At 37.1% G+C, this 22,305-nt stretch overlaps 1 protein-coding gene across 3 annotated transcripts in view; it reads right to left on the bottom strand.

The window, feature by feature from the left end:
* The window catches only part of LPCAT1 (lysophosphatidylcholine acyltransferase 1), a 67,856-nt gene that overhangs the window by 23,494 nt on the left and 22,057 nt on the right, over positions 1–22,305 (bottom strand). For all 3 annotated transcript variants that reach the window (XM_032119580.1, XM_032119570.1, XM_032119587.1), the window contains 4 exons: positions 18,299–18,333; positions 15,695–15,749; positions 12,069–12,151; positions 1,334–1,459 (listed from right to left, as the gene is read on the bottom strand). In XM_032119580.1, the coding sequence (XP_031975471.1) occupies positions 1,334–1,459; positions 12,069–12,151; positions 15,695–15,749; positions 18,299–18,333 (299 nt within the window). The remainder of the gene's footprint in view (positions 1–1,333; positions 1,460–12,068; positions 12,152–15,694; positions 15,750–18,298; positions 18,334–22,305) is intronic.

Here is a 22,305-nt window from a genome sequence, read left to right on the forward strand (position 1 = left end):
TCCTTCTTATTGGCACATGCCCAAATTCAGAGAGGATTATAGTTCACTGATGATTAATCGCTCAAACCAGAGAGAACTTCTGTGCTGCAGCAAACCTCACTCACAAATGCATGTAACTGTTTCAGAGGCCAAAACAAAACCCTAGACAAGCATAATTTCAAAGAACAGCTTTAAATTGAGCAGACAGAAGCCAGACAACTTAACAAGAGGATTAAACTGAATCCCGGGATTATCAACTGCATAATAAGAGACATGGGTGGTTGGTTTGTTTTGTTTCACTTGCTTTTATTCCTTAGTACTGTAAATTCAGAGCCTTTGAAACAAAGTAAGAATCTTTCTTTTCCCTTAGAAGTCTCTCCTATCCTTACAGAATACTTTTCAGATGAAGGACCTGACAATAGCTTAATATATGCTTGTCATCTGAATTCATGATGTGTGCTGTCCTACATTCCTTATTCTCCAACAGAGCTTGCTCTTCTTCATTTTCATTTATGTACACAAGCTGAAGATGAAGGAAAAATTAGTGAAGGAAAATAAAATACACAATGGAAACATTAAACTGTGCTCTGTACTTTTGGGTGATGAGACAAGAAAATGAAAAAGGGTGTTTGCGTATTGAGAGTTAATAGGATGAGGCTTGTACATTTAGTTCATGGTTGCTCAATATGATCACTGGAGAAGCAGGAGAAAAATTGGAAAACAGCAGCAAGTTCTACTATTTGGTTTAGGTGAGTTTTTCAGGTTTGCTGAGGCTTTTTTGAAAGGTAAAGCCAACAGGAAATGGTGCTATGGGAAGAAAGAAGAGAGGATCCACGCTGCATGCATTGACCTACTGCTCCACTAGAAAGTCCATCTGGCAGTGACCTGCTCAGAAGATCAACTACCACCTTGTGCTTCTCAGGAAAGGGTGACCCCTCTATCTTCACTATTGCAAGGTTAATCCAGTCACAAGATGGCTATTGGCAGCACTTGTTTTCCCTGCACAGATGTCACAGGAAAAGGCAATTGACTCTTAACTGTATCAAATATTAGGAATCCCACAGTATTTGTGATCCTCTTCAGAAAGCGTCTTCTAGGTCAGGAATGAACGATTCAGACTCACTCTGCTCACTTGTCAGACTGAAAATAAGAACTTTACAACCTACTCTACTCATTAGGATTCAGGGGTGCTGCTTGCAAGTGAAGTACAGTACTAGTTTAATTTTATACTGGTGTCTCCCTGACTGTATGATGACATTCCATATTTATTTATTTATAAAAGCAATATTGTTACATGACAGGAAAACTATATAAACATAGATGCACCTTACACATAAATATTGTATATGCTCACCCAAGGCTTCTCACAAGCTTTGCAAATTCTAAAAGACATGTGTCTGAAGGCAGACGAAGTTGTCCTTCAGCCAAAGCCAGCTGACAGTCTTCAAATGTGTAGTCTGTCACTGAAACTCCCAATGCCCTTGAATAAACCAAAGAAATACTGTAAACAAGATAATCTAAGAAGACTAAACAAAATAATCACTTTTTCACAGCAAGAAATCCTGTAACAATTATGCTCTCTATTCTGAAAAACCATAGAGCTCATAAAAGTTCACATAGCGAAAATGAAATAGGGTACTCGATCCATTGCAGAACATCTACTTTGACTGAGTCCATGAAAATATGCAAGAACAAAAGGCAAAAATTGGGCAGTGCATACACTTTCATAGACATATCCATTTCACAGAAGTGAAAAACTAAGATTTCAAAATTTTTACTCTAGAACACATTTATTAACAATTGTGTCCAATATTTTTATTGTGATTTATTAATGTGTTAGTGCAATTATGTGAGCAGAACAGCTATTACCTGTAGCTAATATTAATATTATAAAAAAAGGCAACATTTCTCAACAAAGAACAGGTAGAACGTAACATAAAAGCAAGTGTAGTTAAAACTCCAAGCAAGTTAGTTATTTTGAAATGTATGACATAAGAAAAGTAGAAAAAAAAATAATCCCAAGACTTTATACACCAAAAAATTCAGTATTGGTTTTTGCTTTACTTCTGACTTGATGCTCTGTAGTAATTGTAGCACCAAAAGATAATTGATGGAAATCCTGATTTTACAGCTGCCCTGCATTTGCTGTGGCAAAGTTGAGAGAAAGACACTTTGGTGTGAAAAAGGCCTTTAAGAATTCAGTGTACAAACATAAGAAGCAATTTAGAAAGCCAACACTGCTCCATATAAGCTACTCATCTGCCACATTTTCTATTATACTTGATTTTACTTAGAGTAGTAAGGAGCATCATCTCCTTTATGCAGACCTTTCTAGTTTGATGAAATCTTCACAAAGTTTTTTTATTGACTTAGCTTTATTCTTTTCATCTACAGTTTGTCTGCCTTACTGCTAACCACCTTTTTCATATGTGAAGTTAATATACACTAATGGCAAGATTGATGCAAAACCCCGAGGCCTGCCCCACTAATTTCAGCTTTGATGAAAACTCTGCATTCAATTCTGTGCTTCATAATAAATAGTTTGTTCTGTAATGGCAGTTCTCTCTCATGCAACAAAATTTCTGTCAAACAGTCTCTTCCTCAGAATCTCATTCCAATGCCTTTGAATACCAAGGTAAATAACACAAGCTAGTTCTCTTCTGTCCACCAATTAATTATCAAACTTCAGGAATTCTGATATACAGGACATGCACTAAACCTTAAAGGTACTGATCAGGGTTTCTCTCTTTAAGGCTGAGAAAGTCAAACAATCAGGAAGAACACCTCACTAATAAATAGCCAAGCTCAAAAGTACCAAATATGGCAAAAACCCCAGATATTATTTATAAGCCATTTATGCACAAAACAAGGACATAAAAGGTAGTGATCCTGGCTGAATAGCCTCCCCCTTCCTAAGAAAAAACAACAAAGAGAAAGGAGCAAAAGGACAAAGCCAACTAAACCAAATGATTCAGGTACACAGGAAAGTCATCTTAAAAGCAGAGTGTTGAAGATTAGATTGCCTCTTACTGGGGATCTAAGCAATTAAATCCAGTTCCTCAAAAGTTTTCTCTGCTTTATCTGTTGTTGTTTCAGCAATCCACTCCTCCTATGAAGTGTCCTAGCAGTATTTGTAAACCAATAAATCACCTTAATCGAATGGACAAAATTCTTGTGATACCTTACCTCATCCCATAGACTTATGGTTAACCTAGCAACAAGTGTGTAAAATACAGATGAAGAACTCCTCCATGCTGTGGGGATTTAAATCCACTTCCAAGTTCAACCTGACTTAGAGATCAGGCATTGCAAGCATGTCAAGACTTCTGTTTTATAGTATTCAATACACCGTTGTATTATACAAGATGAAATCCCTGGTATTTTACAATACAAAATCAATTTTCCTCAAAAGAAGAAAAAGGAGTGGACAAAGGAAGCAGAGTCTATCCTGCCAGTTGAGGTAACTTCCTATTCCCCTCTTTCGTACCATCTGTGCACTCCATCGTCCCTACAGACTTCCACGTCAACTGTCTCCGGCAAGGACATGCTACAGGCAGTACTATGCAGAGCAGTTCCATTAAAGAATGGGACAATAAACAAAGGTCTTGCCCAGCCAAGCACATTACACCAAAATCCATCAGTTCTCCAGGCCACACTAGGTATAGCATGTAACAGAAACACAGGGACTTCGAGGCGATCAGCTGAAGCACAGGGGAACTACAGGCAAAAAGGGAAGCTTGTTAAAAGTAAGTTAAAAAAAGAGTAAAGTGTTCCTCTGTTGGACATATTAGGGAATCAGGAGAAGTGGTAAGGCACTCAACAAATAAGATTCCGAAAGGACAAAAAAAAAAAGTTAGTGTCATTGAAGCTGATTAAAGGTGGCAATTAAAATAAAGAGACTTTAAATAAACAAAATAAACTCAAGCGTTCTCTCAAGGGAAACAGAGAAGATGGACAAGTTAAAACATAACCATAAGGTGACAAGCCAAAGCAAGAAACAACAGCCTGTTAAAACCAAAAGCAAGACACGTTTCCAACGCATCAAAAGAAAGACGACTAGGAAAGATTAGGGCACTCAGCCTGGGGGAAGGGTTGAAGCCTGACTGACTGCCAGCCCAGCACCAATGCCAGGTTTAAATAACTGCTAAATAATGGTCCCTGATTATGTTGGAAGGAGCCCAGCCAAAGAGGAATAAAAAAACCCCCAAAGCAAACAACCAACAAAAAAATCAAAACCAAACGTAAGATACAAAACAAATTCCAAACAAAACCAGAGGTCATTTCAGACTCACCCAAACCACAAGGGGAAAGCACAACCTGCATCTTTTTATAGCACTGTGCACCCCTTATAAAAGGGGTGGTAGTTGGTCCAGACTTACATAGCTAACAGTACAGGAAAATCCCCACAACAATACCTACATGTATGTTAAATGTCAACACATACACAAAATGGGATTGAGAAAGACAAAAGCAGCTTCTCTTGTTCACCTGCTGCAATTTTCCAGCTGCTGGACAGAACAAACCCAACCAAACAAAAAAAACCAAACAGAAAATCAAACCAAATGAACTTAAAACAAGGTACATATACTTCCAGACTTTCACAATAACAAAGATCAGAAATGAGGAAGGAAAGAAACACTTTTGCTCCAAGCAGAGTTCAATCAGAATCAACCGAGGCCAGATAAGAGTTCAAGGGGCTCTCGAGTTCAGAAGAAAAATCACAAGCTGTATAGGGCTAGCAGCTTTAAGGACCTTGATTTCAGCTCAGAATGCTGAAAAAACTGAAGCCGGGGAACATATGAAGTTCATTATTTATGCTAAGACTTGTGAATTTTTTAATTTCTTAGAATAAAGCCTGGCATATTAGAGTTCACTCTAAGGCCTCGGTACAACTGCAACTCACAGGATTTTCTACAGAACCACTTATCAACTATTTTAACTTACCCTCCAGGGCAATCTTTTTCTACTTCAATTGGAAAAAAAAGGAAAAAGAAAAAAGATAATTTCCATTTGAGATGCAAATCACAAGTACAATCCTGTATATTTAATAAACTAAAAATAAAAATTTTTCCCGTATTTTCATTTGAAAGCATTCTTCCCCTCTCTTTTCTTCAAACTACCTCTGCTTTTGCAGTCAGTTAATGTGAGCCTAGCCTTTTAAGAAGTTCAGCAGATTTATATGGCCTGACATGAATGCCTGGCTTGACATACCTTAAGACTTTTTCCTTCCCTGCCCTCCCTGCGATGCTGGCTACTTACCTGTCATGATATCACACTACATAAAATTTCAAAGTCAGAGGGTCACTTGAAAATAATAAACCCAAATGGAACAAAAACCCAAAAGTTTTCCTGCAAACCCAATTGGTTAAATACAACAGTTGTACTTGTTATATCCTGATGTCTTACACCAAACAGCTCTCTATATCTAACATTTGTGCAGTCATAATATAAAAGGAATTATTAACTTCCTCATTTTCTGCATACCAATCCACTATGCAGCAAAATGCCAAACATAAAACAGAATGTGACTGCTGGAATATTATGCAAAGGGAGAAAAATAGTACAGGCAATATTGGGACATTCTGAACCTACGTCTCAACAAAAACACTTTCAAAATGTTTTACATAGTTAATAAGCAGAACTGTGAACTAATCAAGAGAATATTCCACAGGCTGCTCAGAAAAAACCCTTTATATCAACTGTAAGCTTTATAGGGTGCTGAAAACATTAGAATTCTATCTAATTTGGCATTTTTCTTCATTATCCAATATTCAGTAAAAAGACATACAAAACACAGTGGACAAGTAACTCCACTTATTAGCAGTCATCTGTACAGGAACTTCCTGAACCAGAGACCTTTTGTACCACTATGTTTTAGAATCACTAATTAACCACAGGTTTTTTAGAGTAAATCTCAGCTCTGATGAAGTCATTTTATCTATCTGCTAATGAATGCCACAATTTTGCATGTTTTAAAGACTTACTCTGTTTACTTTCAGCTGATCTACTGTTAAGTGCTTTCCATCTCTTCCGCTATGAAAAGTAAGACTTCCCTCATTGTGCTTTTCTAGAACACTCATGATTTTCCTGACCTTCAAAACAACCCTCCACTTTTTTTTCCATCCTTTCCCAAGCTGAAGAACTGTCAACTACTTAGTTTTGGAAGGCCAGAGTAGGTAGTCCATTTTCTCTCCTCAGACAACTACTATGTGACATTCTCCAAGCAAAAGAAGGTCCAGTCATGAGTCTGAAGTTCACATCAGGAATCTATTATCTCATAATGGTTTAATTTTTAAGACAGAATAAGAAGCTGCCAACAGCTCTATTTCTCCCTGGTGGTGTTTGAAAATGGGTCCTGCAATTGTTGGTCCTGTAGACTTGCCCATCACAAATCTTCAAGGGGCAAAAAACAAAGGAGGTTCTCCTTGTGTTGTCAGCATTCAAAAACCAGTTCAAACCAGACTGTCATGAAGTATTACTTCACTTTAAAAAATTTATTTCTTCCTTGAGAAAATGAATGTGGCAAGAAGCTGCACAGTTAACCCTGTTCCGTGACTATGTTCTCCACCTGCCACACTCAGAGTATTCACAGAAATGAACAGAGCACACAATGTATATCTCATCTCCATTTTTGTGTATGGCCTGAAAACCAAACAATGCACAGAATCTTTTAGGTGGGAAAAGACCTATGAGATCATCAAGTCCAACCTTTGACTGATCACTATCTTTTCAACTAGACCATGGTGCCACCATGTCCAGTTGTTTCCTGAACATCGCCCTGGGCAGCCCATTCCAATATTTAACAACACTTTCCATGATGAAGTTCTTCCTCATGTTCAACCTGAACCTCCCCTGGAGCAGTTTGAGGCCATTTCCTCTCATCCTATCACTGGTTGTGTCGGAGAAGAGGCCAACCCACAGCTTAGAACAACCTCCTTTCAGGCAGTTGTAGAGAGCAATAAGGTCCCCCTGAGCCTCCTCTCCAGGCTAAACAACCCCAGCTCCCTCAGTCACTTCCCACATGGTTTACTCTCCAGACCCTTCACCATGGATGCCTCAAATGGATGCTTGTTAACTCCAGCACTACAGTAATTCCACTTACACTGATGCTCATGCCTTTGATGGTATAAAAATACCAAAAAACCAGTTTGGATTTCAAAGCTGAATGCTGAGCATCCAACCAGTACCTGTGCAGAATCACGCACGGAACTTCAGTCAGCACAGGCGCAGAGCACAGCAGTTTTTCCAAAGTTAGACTCAGGAGGCCACTGAATACAATATCTGGCCATGAGACAGACCAGCAAACTATTGTAAACTCACATCCTCAAGGCTACTCTTCAGCAACTAGCATTACTCTATCATGTAGATAGATTAGCAAAGACCACATTCTGATGCTGTCAGAGCCTGCAAGAAAAGAAACAAACCCTGATTTTGACTGTGTAGATGACAAGAGAAGATGGACACAGAAGACTACTGTAATATTTTTTGCCTTCACCAGCATGGTGGAAAAAAGTATTCACTTCTCAAAAGCAAAATGTAATGCTCATAAGTCAGGCTGATAAGTCACTGCTTTAATTGTATGACATGCTCCAACATGGGGAAAGTGATCCTGGCAAGCACTTGTCAGAGAAAACATCAGGAAGACAGATATTTCAAGTTCCATGTCTAACATGCTGCACTTCAATCAATTTCAGTATCTACTGCAAATATAAAAACATGTCTTTAAATGCTTCTGTAAGTGAAGAAGAAAACCAAAGTTATTAGAAAAATGCAAACTGTACTACGGTATCTTGGCATTTCTACAAGAGTCTGCCTTTCTGGGCTTGCCAAAAAAGAAACTTCACAACTCCTGGACAGTGCCACACATGTTGTTATAATGCCGAGTTTAATACTTGAAAGATCTGGGAAAACAAAATGCTCAAAATCAGGAGTACTGACAGAACTTCAGTTCTGAGGTGCTTACAGTTTTGAAACACAAAGGGGCAAAGGTGTCTGGTTTCCATCAAGTTTCAGTCTCAACATGTGCCACATACAAAAAAAATTAACAAATTTGCAATATTTTGTCTTCCATTTTTTCCCAAATTGTACCACCTAAACATATTCTTCCCTGTTTTGAAGATAGTCTCTAAGAGAAACTAAAACAAAAGGAAAACAAACTGTGTTTGCATGTTAGTAAATGACTTATGTGTTTGTGTATCATCATCTAATCAGCTTATATCTGTAATTACAGGTGAGGTTACTTTGGCCTTGCACAAAGAGCCTGCAGTGCAGATTTCCACCATCAGCTGCCTGCAATACCATCAGCTCACCTATGTACAAAATCAATTTTTGCAACTTACTAAAAGCTAAGTTACAAACATACTTCTTTCAAACATATTTGAGTCCTAATAAATAGCAGGGTAACAAACTAACTTCCCCCCCCCCCAAAGTGGGAGCAAAAGTTACCTTCAAACTGAATTCTATACCTTAAACAGTACTTGGATTACAACTATGAGATGTCTTTCAGAATAAAGTTGCTAATGAAAATTAGGCATTTAAGAACAGCAGCAAAAGGCTACAACCCCACAATGAAAAGAGGCAACTAATATATTTCTTTAGGGGAAAATACTCCAAACAAACCACAAAACAAATCACTCTTTAAATAGCCATCAATAAATTAGGAACTGTGATGCAGCAAAACAACACAGAGAGGTAAAAACAGAGAGTTGCAACTGATGTAGCTAAGAAGAATGAAACCTTTTAAAGCATAAAAAATATATATAAAAATAACATAACTAACTACTAGCTAAGGATAGTAAAATTGCCATTAGGCAAAAAAGAAAAAAAAAAAATCTGTCATGTGAAATAATTTACATTGGGAAACAATTAAGACAACATGTCTTATGAATAAAAGTAAGTATTTCCCCATGTTCTAAGAGTGGTAGAGATATTTCCTCTATCACTGAGAAATTTTTAGAAATAAATACTTGTGATGGCAAGGTCAAGTGATTTGTTCCTAATAATTCTGGAAAAGCTGGGACTGAAGTCTCAAGTGGCTGACAATTTTACAACACTACCATAACTCCAGTAAATTATTACTTATTAATTTGAAGATTAAAAAAAACAACACAGGCCAGAGTCTGACACTCAAGTAGAAAATATATAGAAGAAACTGTGGAACTCAGTAACAGACCAAAACAACCCATGTTGCCTACCCCATCAACAAAAGATGATAATAGCTTGTGCACATGAAGACCAAAATGATGATTTTGCTCAAGTAATACAAAAGTAAGGCAATATAATATTTACCTACATGGCATGACTTACTAGCAGGGTGGTTTCAGAACTTTGTTAGAGCAACAAAGAAAACATGAAGTGAATTAAAGTTCAGGATAGCACCACATTTTTTTTATTGATTTTACCAGCCTGGACTGTTGCCATATTTAAAAGCACTCAACATTTTCAGTGATTTGGAAGTGACTCTAAACACAGTTCCTGATAGCACGTTGTGGGTGAGATGGGCATGGACTAAACCGAGCAGTAGTCAGAACAAGGCCAGAAAGACCAAACAAGACAGACTCACTCAAAATGGGTTGTATGAGAATACCAAATGTGAAGCATATCATTAAGGGATAAGTAGGGACCATAAACAGCAGAATAATCTATGCTGCACATACCTTTTGTGCAAATTAAGAAAATGACCCAAAGGATGGCAAGCACGTTCAGCGCCAGTGGTGACCCTGTGTGAGTAATTCCAGTTCCGATAACACATGCACACTTTGGATTTCACTTTTTGGGCAAACATGCAAGAAACTAATGTCCTAAAGAAGCAAAATTCTGTGAATGACAGCATCTCCTTCATGAAATAGTTTGTGCTCACATATATAGAAATGGAGTATCTAGAGACCACCATCACTCACATCTGTGGCTGCCCACAGAAAAGCTAGTCAAATACGGGTAAACCAAGAATTCTTCAGAGAGTCAACAAGAAGAAGCAGCATAAGATACAGAAATCTTGTCAAATGCTTTGTTCAATGCTAAATAGAAGCCATTCACAAATCAAGACTATTGTGAAGGCAAACAATTTCAGGAGTGGCAACTGTACCTATTGCTGCACTCAGCAACTTCCACTGACTCCTCCTGAAACCAGGAGCAAGACACAAGGTTTGCACAACACTGGTTCTAGACTCACGAATACATTATTACCTGGGACTGCCACCTTTGATGCTGTAAAATATCCAGTAGGATTACACTCTTCTGCCAGAGAAATATGATGGGGAGGAGGGGTAAGCAGACATCTAAATAGATCCTGAAATGACCTCATGACAACAAGATGCTACATTGCCACTGACTCAATCCTCAAGAAAAGCAAGACAAATCTAGATGAAGCAGTAATATTGTCCTTTACCCAGCAATGCAGAGTGCAATGCCAGCACCAAACAGCACCTGAGGTACTTGAGTTGCAACTGCTACAGCTCCAGAACAGTCTGACAGCATTTGAGCTGGAATCTCCTGTACCAAAAGCTGCGTGAATAAACTGGGAAAGTCTGGAGAACTGCCACAAGAAGGCATCTGGAAGTGGTCAGAAGTAAATAATTTTTAACTATGTTTATGTTAACTGGTCTAGAGTTATGCCTGGTATCCAGGCATCAACATTCTGTTTCATTCTCATCTGCATTTTAATTTCAAACCTTTGATACCCAAACACATTTATTTTCCTATTCACAACAACACAGCATCTACAGCCCGTGCTTCATCCCAAAGTAAGTCTTTTTTGACATCTCTCATTCTGACAGTCTTCCCTTTAGATCTGCTTCCCTCTTCTGTTACCCCAAATGCCTAATTCTTCAGGGGTGGGAAGGAGAAAAAAAATCATGTCTTCCCTCCTAAGTGCACTTAAAAGGACGGCTTGTGACATGGCAGTTGTTGTAAACTTTTGCAGGCTTTCAAAATTTCTCCTTATAGCACACAATCCCTGTTATCTGATTGGAGCAGAGTTCAGAATGAAGGTTTAGTAACCCGGCCTTCTACACAAAGTCTGAGGACAATACTTGACTGGTGATTGTCTTTAATTAACAACAAAAGTCTTTGAGGTCAGTGCCTCAAAGATTTTTGACTCTAAGACAAGATGATTCAAATAGGTCCTTTTGTTCTTTTCTCTTTTGAGAAATGTCCTTTTGTACAATGGATCTATTGCTATATTATCATCCCAACAACTTTAAGGAAACTCACAGACTTGGGTTCAGTCAGAGAAGAATTCTCAGGCACTACCTACAGACTGGCCTTTGGCTTAAATCCAAAACTTGGAAACGGAAGAGAAGTTACACAAAGGAAATTAAGATTTCACAAGTTCTTTCGAAATCAGGGTTAGGAAGATTCATAAACCTCTCAAGACTTATTAGTGATCACAGGCCTGAGAGTCTGCTGTAAATATGCAAAAGAGTTATCTACTGACTAATGGAAGATTTACTGAAAGGACAAAAAAAAGAATGCAGAAGATGTTAATAAAAAATGCAACAGAAGAGTGAAAGTATTAAATGTTGCCTTTATTATACCCTACAGAGAAGTGTTTTAAGTGTCATCACATTAACTTCAATTAATTTGCATTGTATCAGTCCTCTATTTCTAATGAAAGTGGCTTTCCTGCACTTTACTATTTGAAATAGCCACAGGCTAACAATGAGTACATGAAACTATTCTTAACCTCATTAAAATAGTCACAGCTTAAAATGCAACCCCAATAGCACAAAATTCAGTTACATTATCTTCCTAAGGTTCAACCGCACCCTTCCCCCAAAAGACCAAATACCCACTGGAGCAAGCAGAACTGGCTTGTTATATGAAGGCATGTTAAAAAAACCCCAAAAACAACCAACCAAGAAAAAAATATCCCAAACCCATCAACTCCTACAGTTCTTGCTGTATTTGTGGCTCTCTGGCCTCCTCAGAAGGGAAAGCAACAGCTATGTAAAAGGTCTTGCAGACACTCCTGCACACTACAAAGTTCTTTGTAGGCAAACAACCACACCAACTTGATTTTGTGACATGATTTCTTCACTCTAAACTTAAAATCACACATCTATTTTTATTCAGTATTACAACATACTTACTCTGCCATTACACGTCTGACATTATTGGCATATAACACTGGATTTTTTCTTTCTTCTTCTGAAGGAATATACACAGGAAGAAACTGCATACAGAGAACTGAATTATACCAAAAATATTTAACATTTTAAACAATATCTTACAGCACTATGGTGAAAATTGTATACAGTTTGTTGTTACTTACAAAAATGTATTAAGACTACAGAATATATTTAAAATTAAACTCTTAAATGCTTAAGTATATGTCATACTTCTAGAAATTCATATAACATTGACTCTGCTCATTTCTTACCTCATGGAACCCAAGCAGAGTTTTACCTTCCTTTTCTAAGTGGGACTAGGAATTTTAAAATAATTTAAAAGTAGTAATATTTTCTTGCATAAACCTTTCTCTTACATCTTGTATTGTTCAGCTCCTTCCAGATAACAAAAAAACCCCACACACACTAAAGGAATATTGTTCTATAGCTTAAATATTAAGAATCCAAATTTTAAGGACATCAGGTATTTACTGTTCCCCCTGCACATTTTGAAATCACGTATGACTGCCTAATGCACACATGAGAAGTGTTTTTCTGTTGTTGGACATTTTGAAAGCTTTTCCCTTCAAATTGGACATCAGCCATTAACACTCCATTGAAAGAAAAAATCTAAATGAATACAGATGACCAGAGAACCACAGAACAGTTGATGTTGTAAAGTGTAAAATTAAACCAGAACTGCTGGAGACCTGCAGCAGAAAGGGCAGCTTTGAGAATGGCATGGCCTACATGAAAAGATCTTCCAGCATTTTAAGCTGTTTTTAAGTGTCCATTGAAAAATTACATAATCCTCAAGATCATGGCCAGTCTCACCTATAAAAACCTTCAAAACATTTTGTTCTGCCAAGTAACTAACTGCTCAGATGGGAGGAATGAGAAGGCATCACTCTGATCACCACTCCTACTCAGTACCAAACAGACAGCTCTCTTAGTAGCACAGCACAGTGAGATAATTTATGCACTAAGTGAGCAAAATGCTCACAACCCTGTGTAAAGCCTCTGAATTAGAAAAAAAGCTGCAAGAAGTTTAGTTACAGTACATACAAATACCTATGGGTAGTGAAAAATGGGAATTATGATGCAGATATTTCACACTGGTCCTTAAAATAGAGCCTAACAAATGGGGAACCTATATAAAGTTTATAATTTCAGCAAATACTTCTCAATAACCATGAAGCTAGCTGTGTTTTTAAAAATACATAATGGTATGATCAACAGCACCCAAACGCTGCCATTAGACATTCATCTGTTTCCTGAATGGAAAAACATTAAATTTATTTTGAGTTTTGCTGGAGTTTTCCCTACATGCACCACTGCAGCTGAAAACATATGGCCCCTGTCTTCTAGGTTTACACTGCTAGTAGGTACACCAGCCTCACATAATATACAAAACCACAAAGACTGTGAAGTTAACAGAGATGAAAAGACTGTTCCTTCAACTTCCAGACCCCATTCCATTTATTTGAGTTGCAAATGGCTATCAAGTCACTTGTCCAAACACAGAACAAACTTGAATATGAGGTGATTTCAGAGGTGTTCTGTGTGTCTGTGCCTAATTCAACATAAATAGCATAATCATTTCAACATCACTAACAAAACTAAGAGAAGAACTCTCAGCTGCTGCAGACTGTTGTGGATGTACGAACACTGAAGTTGCCAGGTCAGTAAAACAAGCAGACATGAGCCAAAACAAGCCACATGTGCAGATGATCATATATCCTTTCTTCATCGTGCACTGCCAGCATATCAGTTTTAAGTACCTGATGGGTGGATGGGCCAATATTTACAGAAACCTATTATAAAACCTACATAGATGCTTGCTTCTCAAAACACATACTGGATGACACATATAGTATGCCAGAACGTGTATTATATGCACAGAAGCCCAGACTAGCTAACTTTGGATCCTGGTTGCTGGCTGTTAAATCTTACTGGCTGTCATTTAATCAAAAAAAACACTGAAGTTGTTTTGTAGCATGTCTCTCTGAGTTCTTGGATCATCGGCACTAACTGGGGTATCCAGGCTGGTAGGTATTTGCAACTATCTCTGTGTTGATGAAACAGAGCAGGAATATAAACCAACAAACTTCAGAGAACAGGGGAAAAATGAGACTTTGAACACAGAACAACTAATTTTTCCTCTACATTCCTAGTCCTCACCACACTTCCTTACAAAAACAGATTTCAACAAGTAGCTCTCAAATACTCTGCCTCATACTTGAGAGCAACCTTGCAAACAGGTCTGCTCCTCTATCCTCTGCCAACTCCTGCTTTATATGGAATATTTCAGAAGGTCACTAGTTAGTTTGCCTTTTTTTTCCCCCCCAAGAACTACTGAAGATCATAGCTTGTTATGCAAGACCTGTAAGAGCTGCAGAAACTCAACATCTGCTAGCAGCTGCTGCCTCAAAAATCAAGAAAGCTCTGCAGTGTTCACTTCTGTGTGAAAGAACCCATTTTACTCACCTAGGGCAGAAAAGTGTTTCTGAGAAAGGGTAAAAATCCTGCCAACCAGCTGGTTTGTCTTAGCCCTGCGTGAGCCAGTCACTCCCCGGCCCTTCTGCAAAACACAGGCCACTATCCTGGAAATCCCATTTGTTTTTTTATCCAACTAAATTGATAACACAAACCACAAATTTCTACAACACATACAACTATTGAGTGGCTGGTATTTTGCACATTCTTTGATTTTGGGAATAATTGATTGCATAAATAAGCAAACACAGAGCAATGATAAGCACCGTGATTAGCATGCAATATATGTTACTATTGTAACACAGTGTATGTAAATATGCACTAATTCTTCCTACTGATTTACCCTGCCATCAGTTCCATCTGTCAGAGCTAAATAGCCGCTTCTTTATTCAAAAAGCAAAAGAATTGCAGAACATCTGTCAAATATCCTATATAACGCTTTTCAAATACTGTAATTGTCCACAAAAATATAATTACTCTGTGTAAAAGGCGTAAGGACAACAAATTGAAAGGAAAGGCTTTAATTGTTTCCACATTTTCCCTACAATAATCTTTAGCCTTAAAATTACAGTATTTTCCTCAAAACAAAGTTAAGAATATAGATGGATTCTCTTTTTGTTTTCCAATTTCACATTCTGAACAGTGCAGCCTAATAAAAAAATTAGCCAGACATTAAATAACTTATGTGGCCTATAAGAAGCCACCTACAAATTTTTCTCTGCAAGACAGTCCTAAGTTTGTACATCAGCATTCACACACTTGAATGTCTAACATACAAAGTTGGTACACTACTTCAAACAACAATCAGGCCATTAAAAGACAAGAAATTTGTTCACAAAAGACTCTTTAAACTGAGCCAGAAATTTATCTACTCAATTCAAATCAGTAAGAAAATAAAGTCTTATGCCAACTGGAAAACTGTATTTTGCTATTTCATTTTTAGACTCTATTTTCAGATACAGATATTTATTTGTATAAAATACAAGTGGTATCTTAACCTGTTTTTACAGACATACATACAAGACTTGAATGCAAACTTTTACTGCAGAATTAAGTACAATATTATGTATTCTGCAACTGCTCAGAATACACAGGAGTTTTCTTTTACTGACCTCGATTTCCACAGAATTGTGAAATTGACATAAAGTAAGCCACAGAATTTCAAACCTAAAAGGGGAAAAAGATAGGGAATGATGAAGGAAAAAAAGATTATATATAGTGAAACCTTAGTACATCATGCTCCAAAGACTTCACGTAACATTCCTACTTGTAGGTATGATCATATTCAGATAGAAATTAACAGAAAAGGTCTTTGAAAGTACTCCTACATATTACATTCTGTAAGGTGGAACAAAAGTAGTTTACACTGAATTGGCATCTTAAAAAATAGTCAAAAACAAGGAAGACAAACAGTAAAAGGTAATATATGCATAACGTGTTAAAGGAAGAACAAGTCTGTTTCAGAAAAATGCTGTATTCAGCACAGAGTTGGCAAGATTAATTATGTAACCACTGAGATTTTATCATTGCCTCAGTTTGGAATCAAAGTTCATTACACTTCCAAAGTCTGTTAATGAAATGCAGTACGTGTGTTTTAATAGCCTAAGACACAAGATAACTGGAATCAACTTGACCTTAGAAAGCATTAAGATTCAAATCCAGGAAAGGATTTAGTACACCTAAATTAAGAAGCAGTGTTAGTAGCCACATTTTTTACAGTATCTAGGTAGTTACAGCAGTCAATCATTGTGACGGGTCAGCTGGTCAAAATCCTCTTGCACAGGTAAAGTGCAGTTCCTGGAAGCAAAACCCCACTCATTTATTGTTAGACAGTCATGTAGGGCTGCAAAACATTTCCCCCCCCTTCCTTTCTATTTAGCTTCCAACACATTAAAGCAAAGAAAAGGATCAAGAACAACAATGGAGCCTGTGATTGGAAGTTTATGTCCCTGACAGAAACATGAAAGTCTGGCTTCTAGGTCCTTGTTCGAGGGCATTAAAAATCCCCAATAAGTTACAAGTAAGATTTTCTCTCTGTCAACTCTGTAATCCTCAAGGATTAAACCCTGAATTTAATAAAAATTTAAAATGATAGAACCTGTATCTAACTCAAGTCCAATGTAGAGAATTCAAGTTATGTACTACGTTCATTCTTTGTTTTCAAGGTAGACTCAGTTGATCTGCTCTGAATACTGTGAAAGTTGTAAAAACATTACTTTCAGTAAGAGTAAGAAAGCGTTTAAATTTGCATGTGACAAGTTTTCAATCCATTTTATAACCCACAGCACCTTTAAACAAAGGGAATACTCCTAGATACAGAACCATTTCCAGGTTAAGTTTTGGCTAACACTAAGACAGAAAAGATACGGGCTTCCTTTTCTCAGCAAATGTATCAGTCTTAATAGTATTTTCTGCTAAGACATCACAAATACATTTTAGGTCACTCAGGAGAATTAATCCTAATTAAGCAAAGCCGTAATTTAAACTGACCCAGTCAATTTGTATAACATGACATGCTGCTGCAGATTCTGATTCAGCTTTAATTTAACTTTATTAGCAGAGATTGACATTTCAGAATAAGGGTTTTGTAGACATTATAGTGATCTGAGGAAACACACCTACAAGTTTCTTCCCTCTTTCTCCTTTCATGTGTTCTTGACTCCTCAGTTAGGACACTAGGGTGGAAGTAAGCTATTCACCTTTCTCCTCTATGGCTAAGTTATTTTTACATGAACTACAGTGCAAATGCAAGGGAAGAGGTAGTAGCTCACAAGAACAGAAATCCCTTTATGCAGCAAATGCTGCAGTGTCTATTTATGTTATACACAACCATGGACTTATTTACTTCCAAAGTGACAAATTAATTGTAAGCTGAACCTTTGGAAGTGATCAGTGGTTTCCTCAAGTCTCCAGATCATGTCCTTAATTAGACCTGGCTCTCAAGTGCAAAACTAATTGACAAAATTCCAAATTACTTGAATCTTGGCTAATCCCCATGGCTTCCTCATTACTACAAAAATATAGAAACTCAGGTGGGACATTCAAAACAATACAAAGCATTAACCATAGAAGCCAACTCCCCTTTACTTAAGGTTCAAAATTTGTTGTTTTCATCTTCATCTAAACGTTTTGGAATTTCTACTCAAATCCCAACATGGAAATAATGCCAAAATTTTTTAAGCAAGAAAGAACTGCTTCATTTAATATTTTACATTACATGAATTTGCTAAAGAACCTCTAGAATAACATTTTGTTTAAAAAAAAAGTCAAAATTATATTCCGACAAAATAATGGAATAGTATCTCCAAATTCTTTGAGTCTGTCGACTCTTTTCGTGAGAGTAGACCAATTTCAAACAACAGCCCTAGAAATTTTATACAATAAGATACCAAATCAACTTGCAGACAATAAAATATGTAGAGCAGAAGCAAGTTGTTTTACTTCAGGCACTTGGCTAAAAAAAACCAGAAGTTTGAAATAAAAACCTAGAATTCATTCTGCAAACCAGCAGAATCACAGCAGCACAAGTACACTGTTTACACCTGGATTCCTCTTAATGACTATTATCATAATCAGAGAATAACAGATAAAAGATAAATTAATCCCAAAGAATAATCAAATAACCAGCAACTAGTTAACTACATATGCACATAAGTTACGTAAATAAAAACTAACTGAGAAAAGCAATGATAAAAGCAATAAAACAAACCACTTACGCTCCTGGCCCTTGCCATGTCCATGTTATTGTGTCCTATGAAAAGAAGTGTGACATTTGCAATTAATTATTGTGCTTTCAATTATTTACATTGCACACAGCATAACTGACAACATATGACTAAAAAGTTTTCATGGAAATTTCTATCCTCTCTTTGCAAAAGTTCTTAATCCTGTTAGGAATCAGCCTCTCTTTTATATAGCTTTATGGCCAAAATGACACTGTGTGAAACTCTAAGAAAGGACAAACAGCAGTAAAAGCAGTGAACAAGATGCAAATAGCAAAAAGGGAACAGAGACCTGTAAAGAAATATGTAACAGGTAGGAATATGACAGTAAAAATCATCACATTTTTAACTAAGAAATAGCACAGACAAACTGGACTACCTGGGGACAAGACTTAAGTGTACAAGTAAGAATCTGAAAACCTGGAAATTAGTTCTGTTCTAACTGGGAAAAAGAGTTCAAGTCATTAGTGTAAAGACAAGAGGACTCATTAAATTCAGGTTTCTAAAAGACCAGATCAGAAAGATAATTATTTCAACCTACTGAAAACTGTTCCAGTTCAGTTCTATGCTACCATCCAAACCCATTCTATAGATTTCAGGTGATCACATGTGCCATGACCATGAAAAACTTGAGTTTAACTTGATTTAATTACCACTTAGCGCAAAAGGCCATCAAAAGTAAAAATAAAAGAAAACAAATCCATTCATACAAGGTGAAAAATGCCATTAATGTGATAGAACAACAGCTTGGAGAATAAAGTCAGTATGTCAAAGATCTATTAAAAATTTAAAACTTTACTTTTAACAATCATTTTCAATCCAACAAAATATGATAAAGGATGAGTCTCTCTGTAGCAATCAATTTATCTGCATTAAAAAACCCCATCTCCATGTAGAGGTCTTTCAGAACTTTAATGTGGACAGTTTTATTGTTACACTGTTTCTGGCTATTTTGATGTCTCTGATAACACTTCAAGCAAACACATTATGGGGTTTGCTGTTTTTCCACAAGGAACTTTCATTACAAACCCTGAGAAACCAGTGTAGATAGCTGATATCTAGAGGCTAGATCTGCCTTATAGAACACCAAGCACTACACATCTCCAGCTCAGCTCTCTAAATTGCAACAGCGCAGAGGGAGATAAAGAAAAATGTGAGCTCCACAAAGTATCTGGATCACTGAACAGTGCATAGGTTTTTCAGAATCCATGCTGGCTAGCTGGCAAGTCAAACTCAAGTAAGCCATGCTGTCTATCAACAATCCTGCAAGAAATTCCCAATGCAAATATCATAGCAGATAGACATGCTTTTTCTCATCAAAACATCAGGATGCATCAGGGATAATGGCTAGAAATGCTATCTAGAAGAAAACAGAATTCTGATGTGGAAGAGGCAGATCCATGTTACAGGAGACTCCTACCAGCGTAATCACTATTTTTATGATAAAAACAAGAAGCAGACAAAGGGAAGTGGGATTTTTCTTACATAGCTAAGTTACCTTTTGTATTTATTGCAGCTACGCTTCTGGACAACATTCACTTTGACAGCACTCTGAGTACACTTTGAAACTATTGTATCTAAGTAATGAATACTTTAAATTGTGTGGAAGTACATAAAATGATACAATAGCTTAGTTGCAAGGGACCTTTTAAGGCCATCTATTCTAACTTCCCTGCAATGAGCAGGGACATCTTCAACTATGTCATGCTGGCCAGAGCGCCATCCAACCTGACCTTGAATGTTATCCCCTCTGTTTTTTCCCCTCAGCACGGGAGGAAACAGGGAGAAGAGCCATCTTCCACAAAGTTTGTATTTGACACAAGAGGATACTGAGAATCACATGCCAACCTTCAAACAGGAGATTGGCTGTGTTTTTAAAGGCTCAGTTAACTCTGATATACCAAAACTGTACAAGAGTTGCTGCCAAACCTCTTATCAAATAGCACAGCTACTTGTGGAAGACATTTGGACATAAAATACATTTTAAATGGCTCTGTGATATTTAAACAGGTAGACAGTTTATATATTTTTATAATTTCATAACTAACAGCACTCTGACAGAAAATTCAAATGAAGAAACAACAAAAAAAAATGTAAAAAATTGTAAAAAGGATTGCAGCAGAGAGCCTATGGGTGAAGACATTAGAGCATTTATTTTAATTAGAGTATAGGTCATAGCTCTCAGGCATACAATACCCAAAATATTACCAATCTAGATAACCAGTAGCAAATATTGAATATCAGGTCTAAACAACATTTTAAGCCTTAAAATTTCTTTCTACTCATGCATCAAGAAGAGCAACAGACTAAAATACTACTACTAGAAAGCACTGATACAGGACCAGAGATGTCATCTAATGCAAATAATCACAAGGCCCAAGGCAACTGTTATTCAGGGAGCAACCTGACTATAAATAATATCAAATAGAGAATTCTTCACAGCAACCAGAACCAGCTGTATTTTCTAGAAAAAAGCTGAATTTACTTCTTCACTTTTGCCCTGTTTCAGCCCACTGCAGAACAGTAGTGCTATCCCTAGTTCTTGAATAGACTACAATGAAACAAACATGCCAGAGTGCACCCATCTACTACATTCACCTCAGGCTCTGATCTCAAAAAGCCTCCCAAAACAGCCAGGTGTACTCAAATCCAAGACTGTTCTCATCTGTACTGTGGAACTCAAAGCTCTGAACGCAGATCAGAGCAGGCACTTCAAGCGAAAAACAGTGGGGTGATTGCACACAATGTGTATCTGGAGTTCACTGTCTAAGCAAAGATCCTAAAAAATTCCTTTCTAAACCTAAAATTGTATGCAGCAGTCAAACAAAACAACAAATACGAAGCCAGAGACATTTAAAGTTTGCTAAAAATGGTGTCTTAGTGTATGAAAACCAATATTCTTTCCTTACTCTGTTCTTACATGTGTTGTGGTTTAATCCTGGCTGGCAATTAAGTACCATGCAGCTGCTTGCCTGCTCACTCCTCCTCCCCCGGAGTGGGCAGGAGAATCAGGAAGAAAAGGTAAGCCTTGCCTTGTAGGTTGAGATAAGAACAGCTCAATAATTGAAACAAAATAATCTAACTCTGTATCCTCACTAAAAGAAACCTCACCTTCATGTAGCACATCATATTCCTTCTGCCTCTCCTCATTCTAACTATGATGCAACTCTCCTGCAACCCCCAAGCTAATGTAAAAATCAAGCAGTAATAGCAGTTATTGCCTCTGTCGTTAATGCTTAGACCTTTGGAAGGTCTCTAAGAAGTACACCATGGGAGGTTAAATTACTCAGTAAGGCACTGAAAACTAAGTGTTTTACAGCAATTAAAAGTAGTAGGAAAAAGTAAAGTCCCATACACAAATTCGTGCCAGCTCACAATGGATACCTATATAAATAATTACAATTTCTTTCATGAAATTCTTGCAGTAACACAAAAATTATGATAATTTTCATGTACATTTACACTGTCGTAATTCAATGTTAAAAGCTCACAAATTTCTGTTAATAAAGTGTTAGGAACATTTAAAATTGGTTTACAAGCATTGCATATCATGCACTACAGGGAACAATGACATTTCAGTATGCACCTGGATTTTTGCAGATATTTACAAAATAACATTTGACAGCTTTATATTGCTATAGGCTTATCATTAACAAAAAGTTACAGGGCCTATTAAGTATGACATAAGCCATGAGCATATTTGCCATTTTAAATGGCACTGCCATCAAAATTTCAAACTATTTTTAGAAAAGAATCCTTCTTCCTGAAAATATAACAATTATGTAATGAGAAGTCCCAGGCAGCCTGCTACAACGCACTCGATACTATGCAAGCATATCAGGCTGCTATTCTTGTCATAGCATCTGCAAAGATAGTTTTTGGGTTTGTTACTGCAACTATTTGATTGCCATTACACCTTGTCTCAGTCAAGAGCAAATGGTGGTCTGTGTATATTAACTTTGCTTGGATCCTGTTCTTTTTTAATCAAGCATATGTTTTAT

This window comes from Corvus moneduloides, chromosome 1 (genome assembly GCF_009650955.1).
Source record: "Corvus moneduloides isolate bCorMon1 chromosome 1, bCorMon1.pri, whole genome shotgun sequence".
In the NCBI taxonomy this organism is placed as follows: domain Eukaryota; kingdom Metazoa; phylum Chordata; class Aves; order Passeriformes; family Corvidae; genus Corvus; species Corvus moneduloides.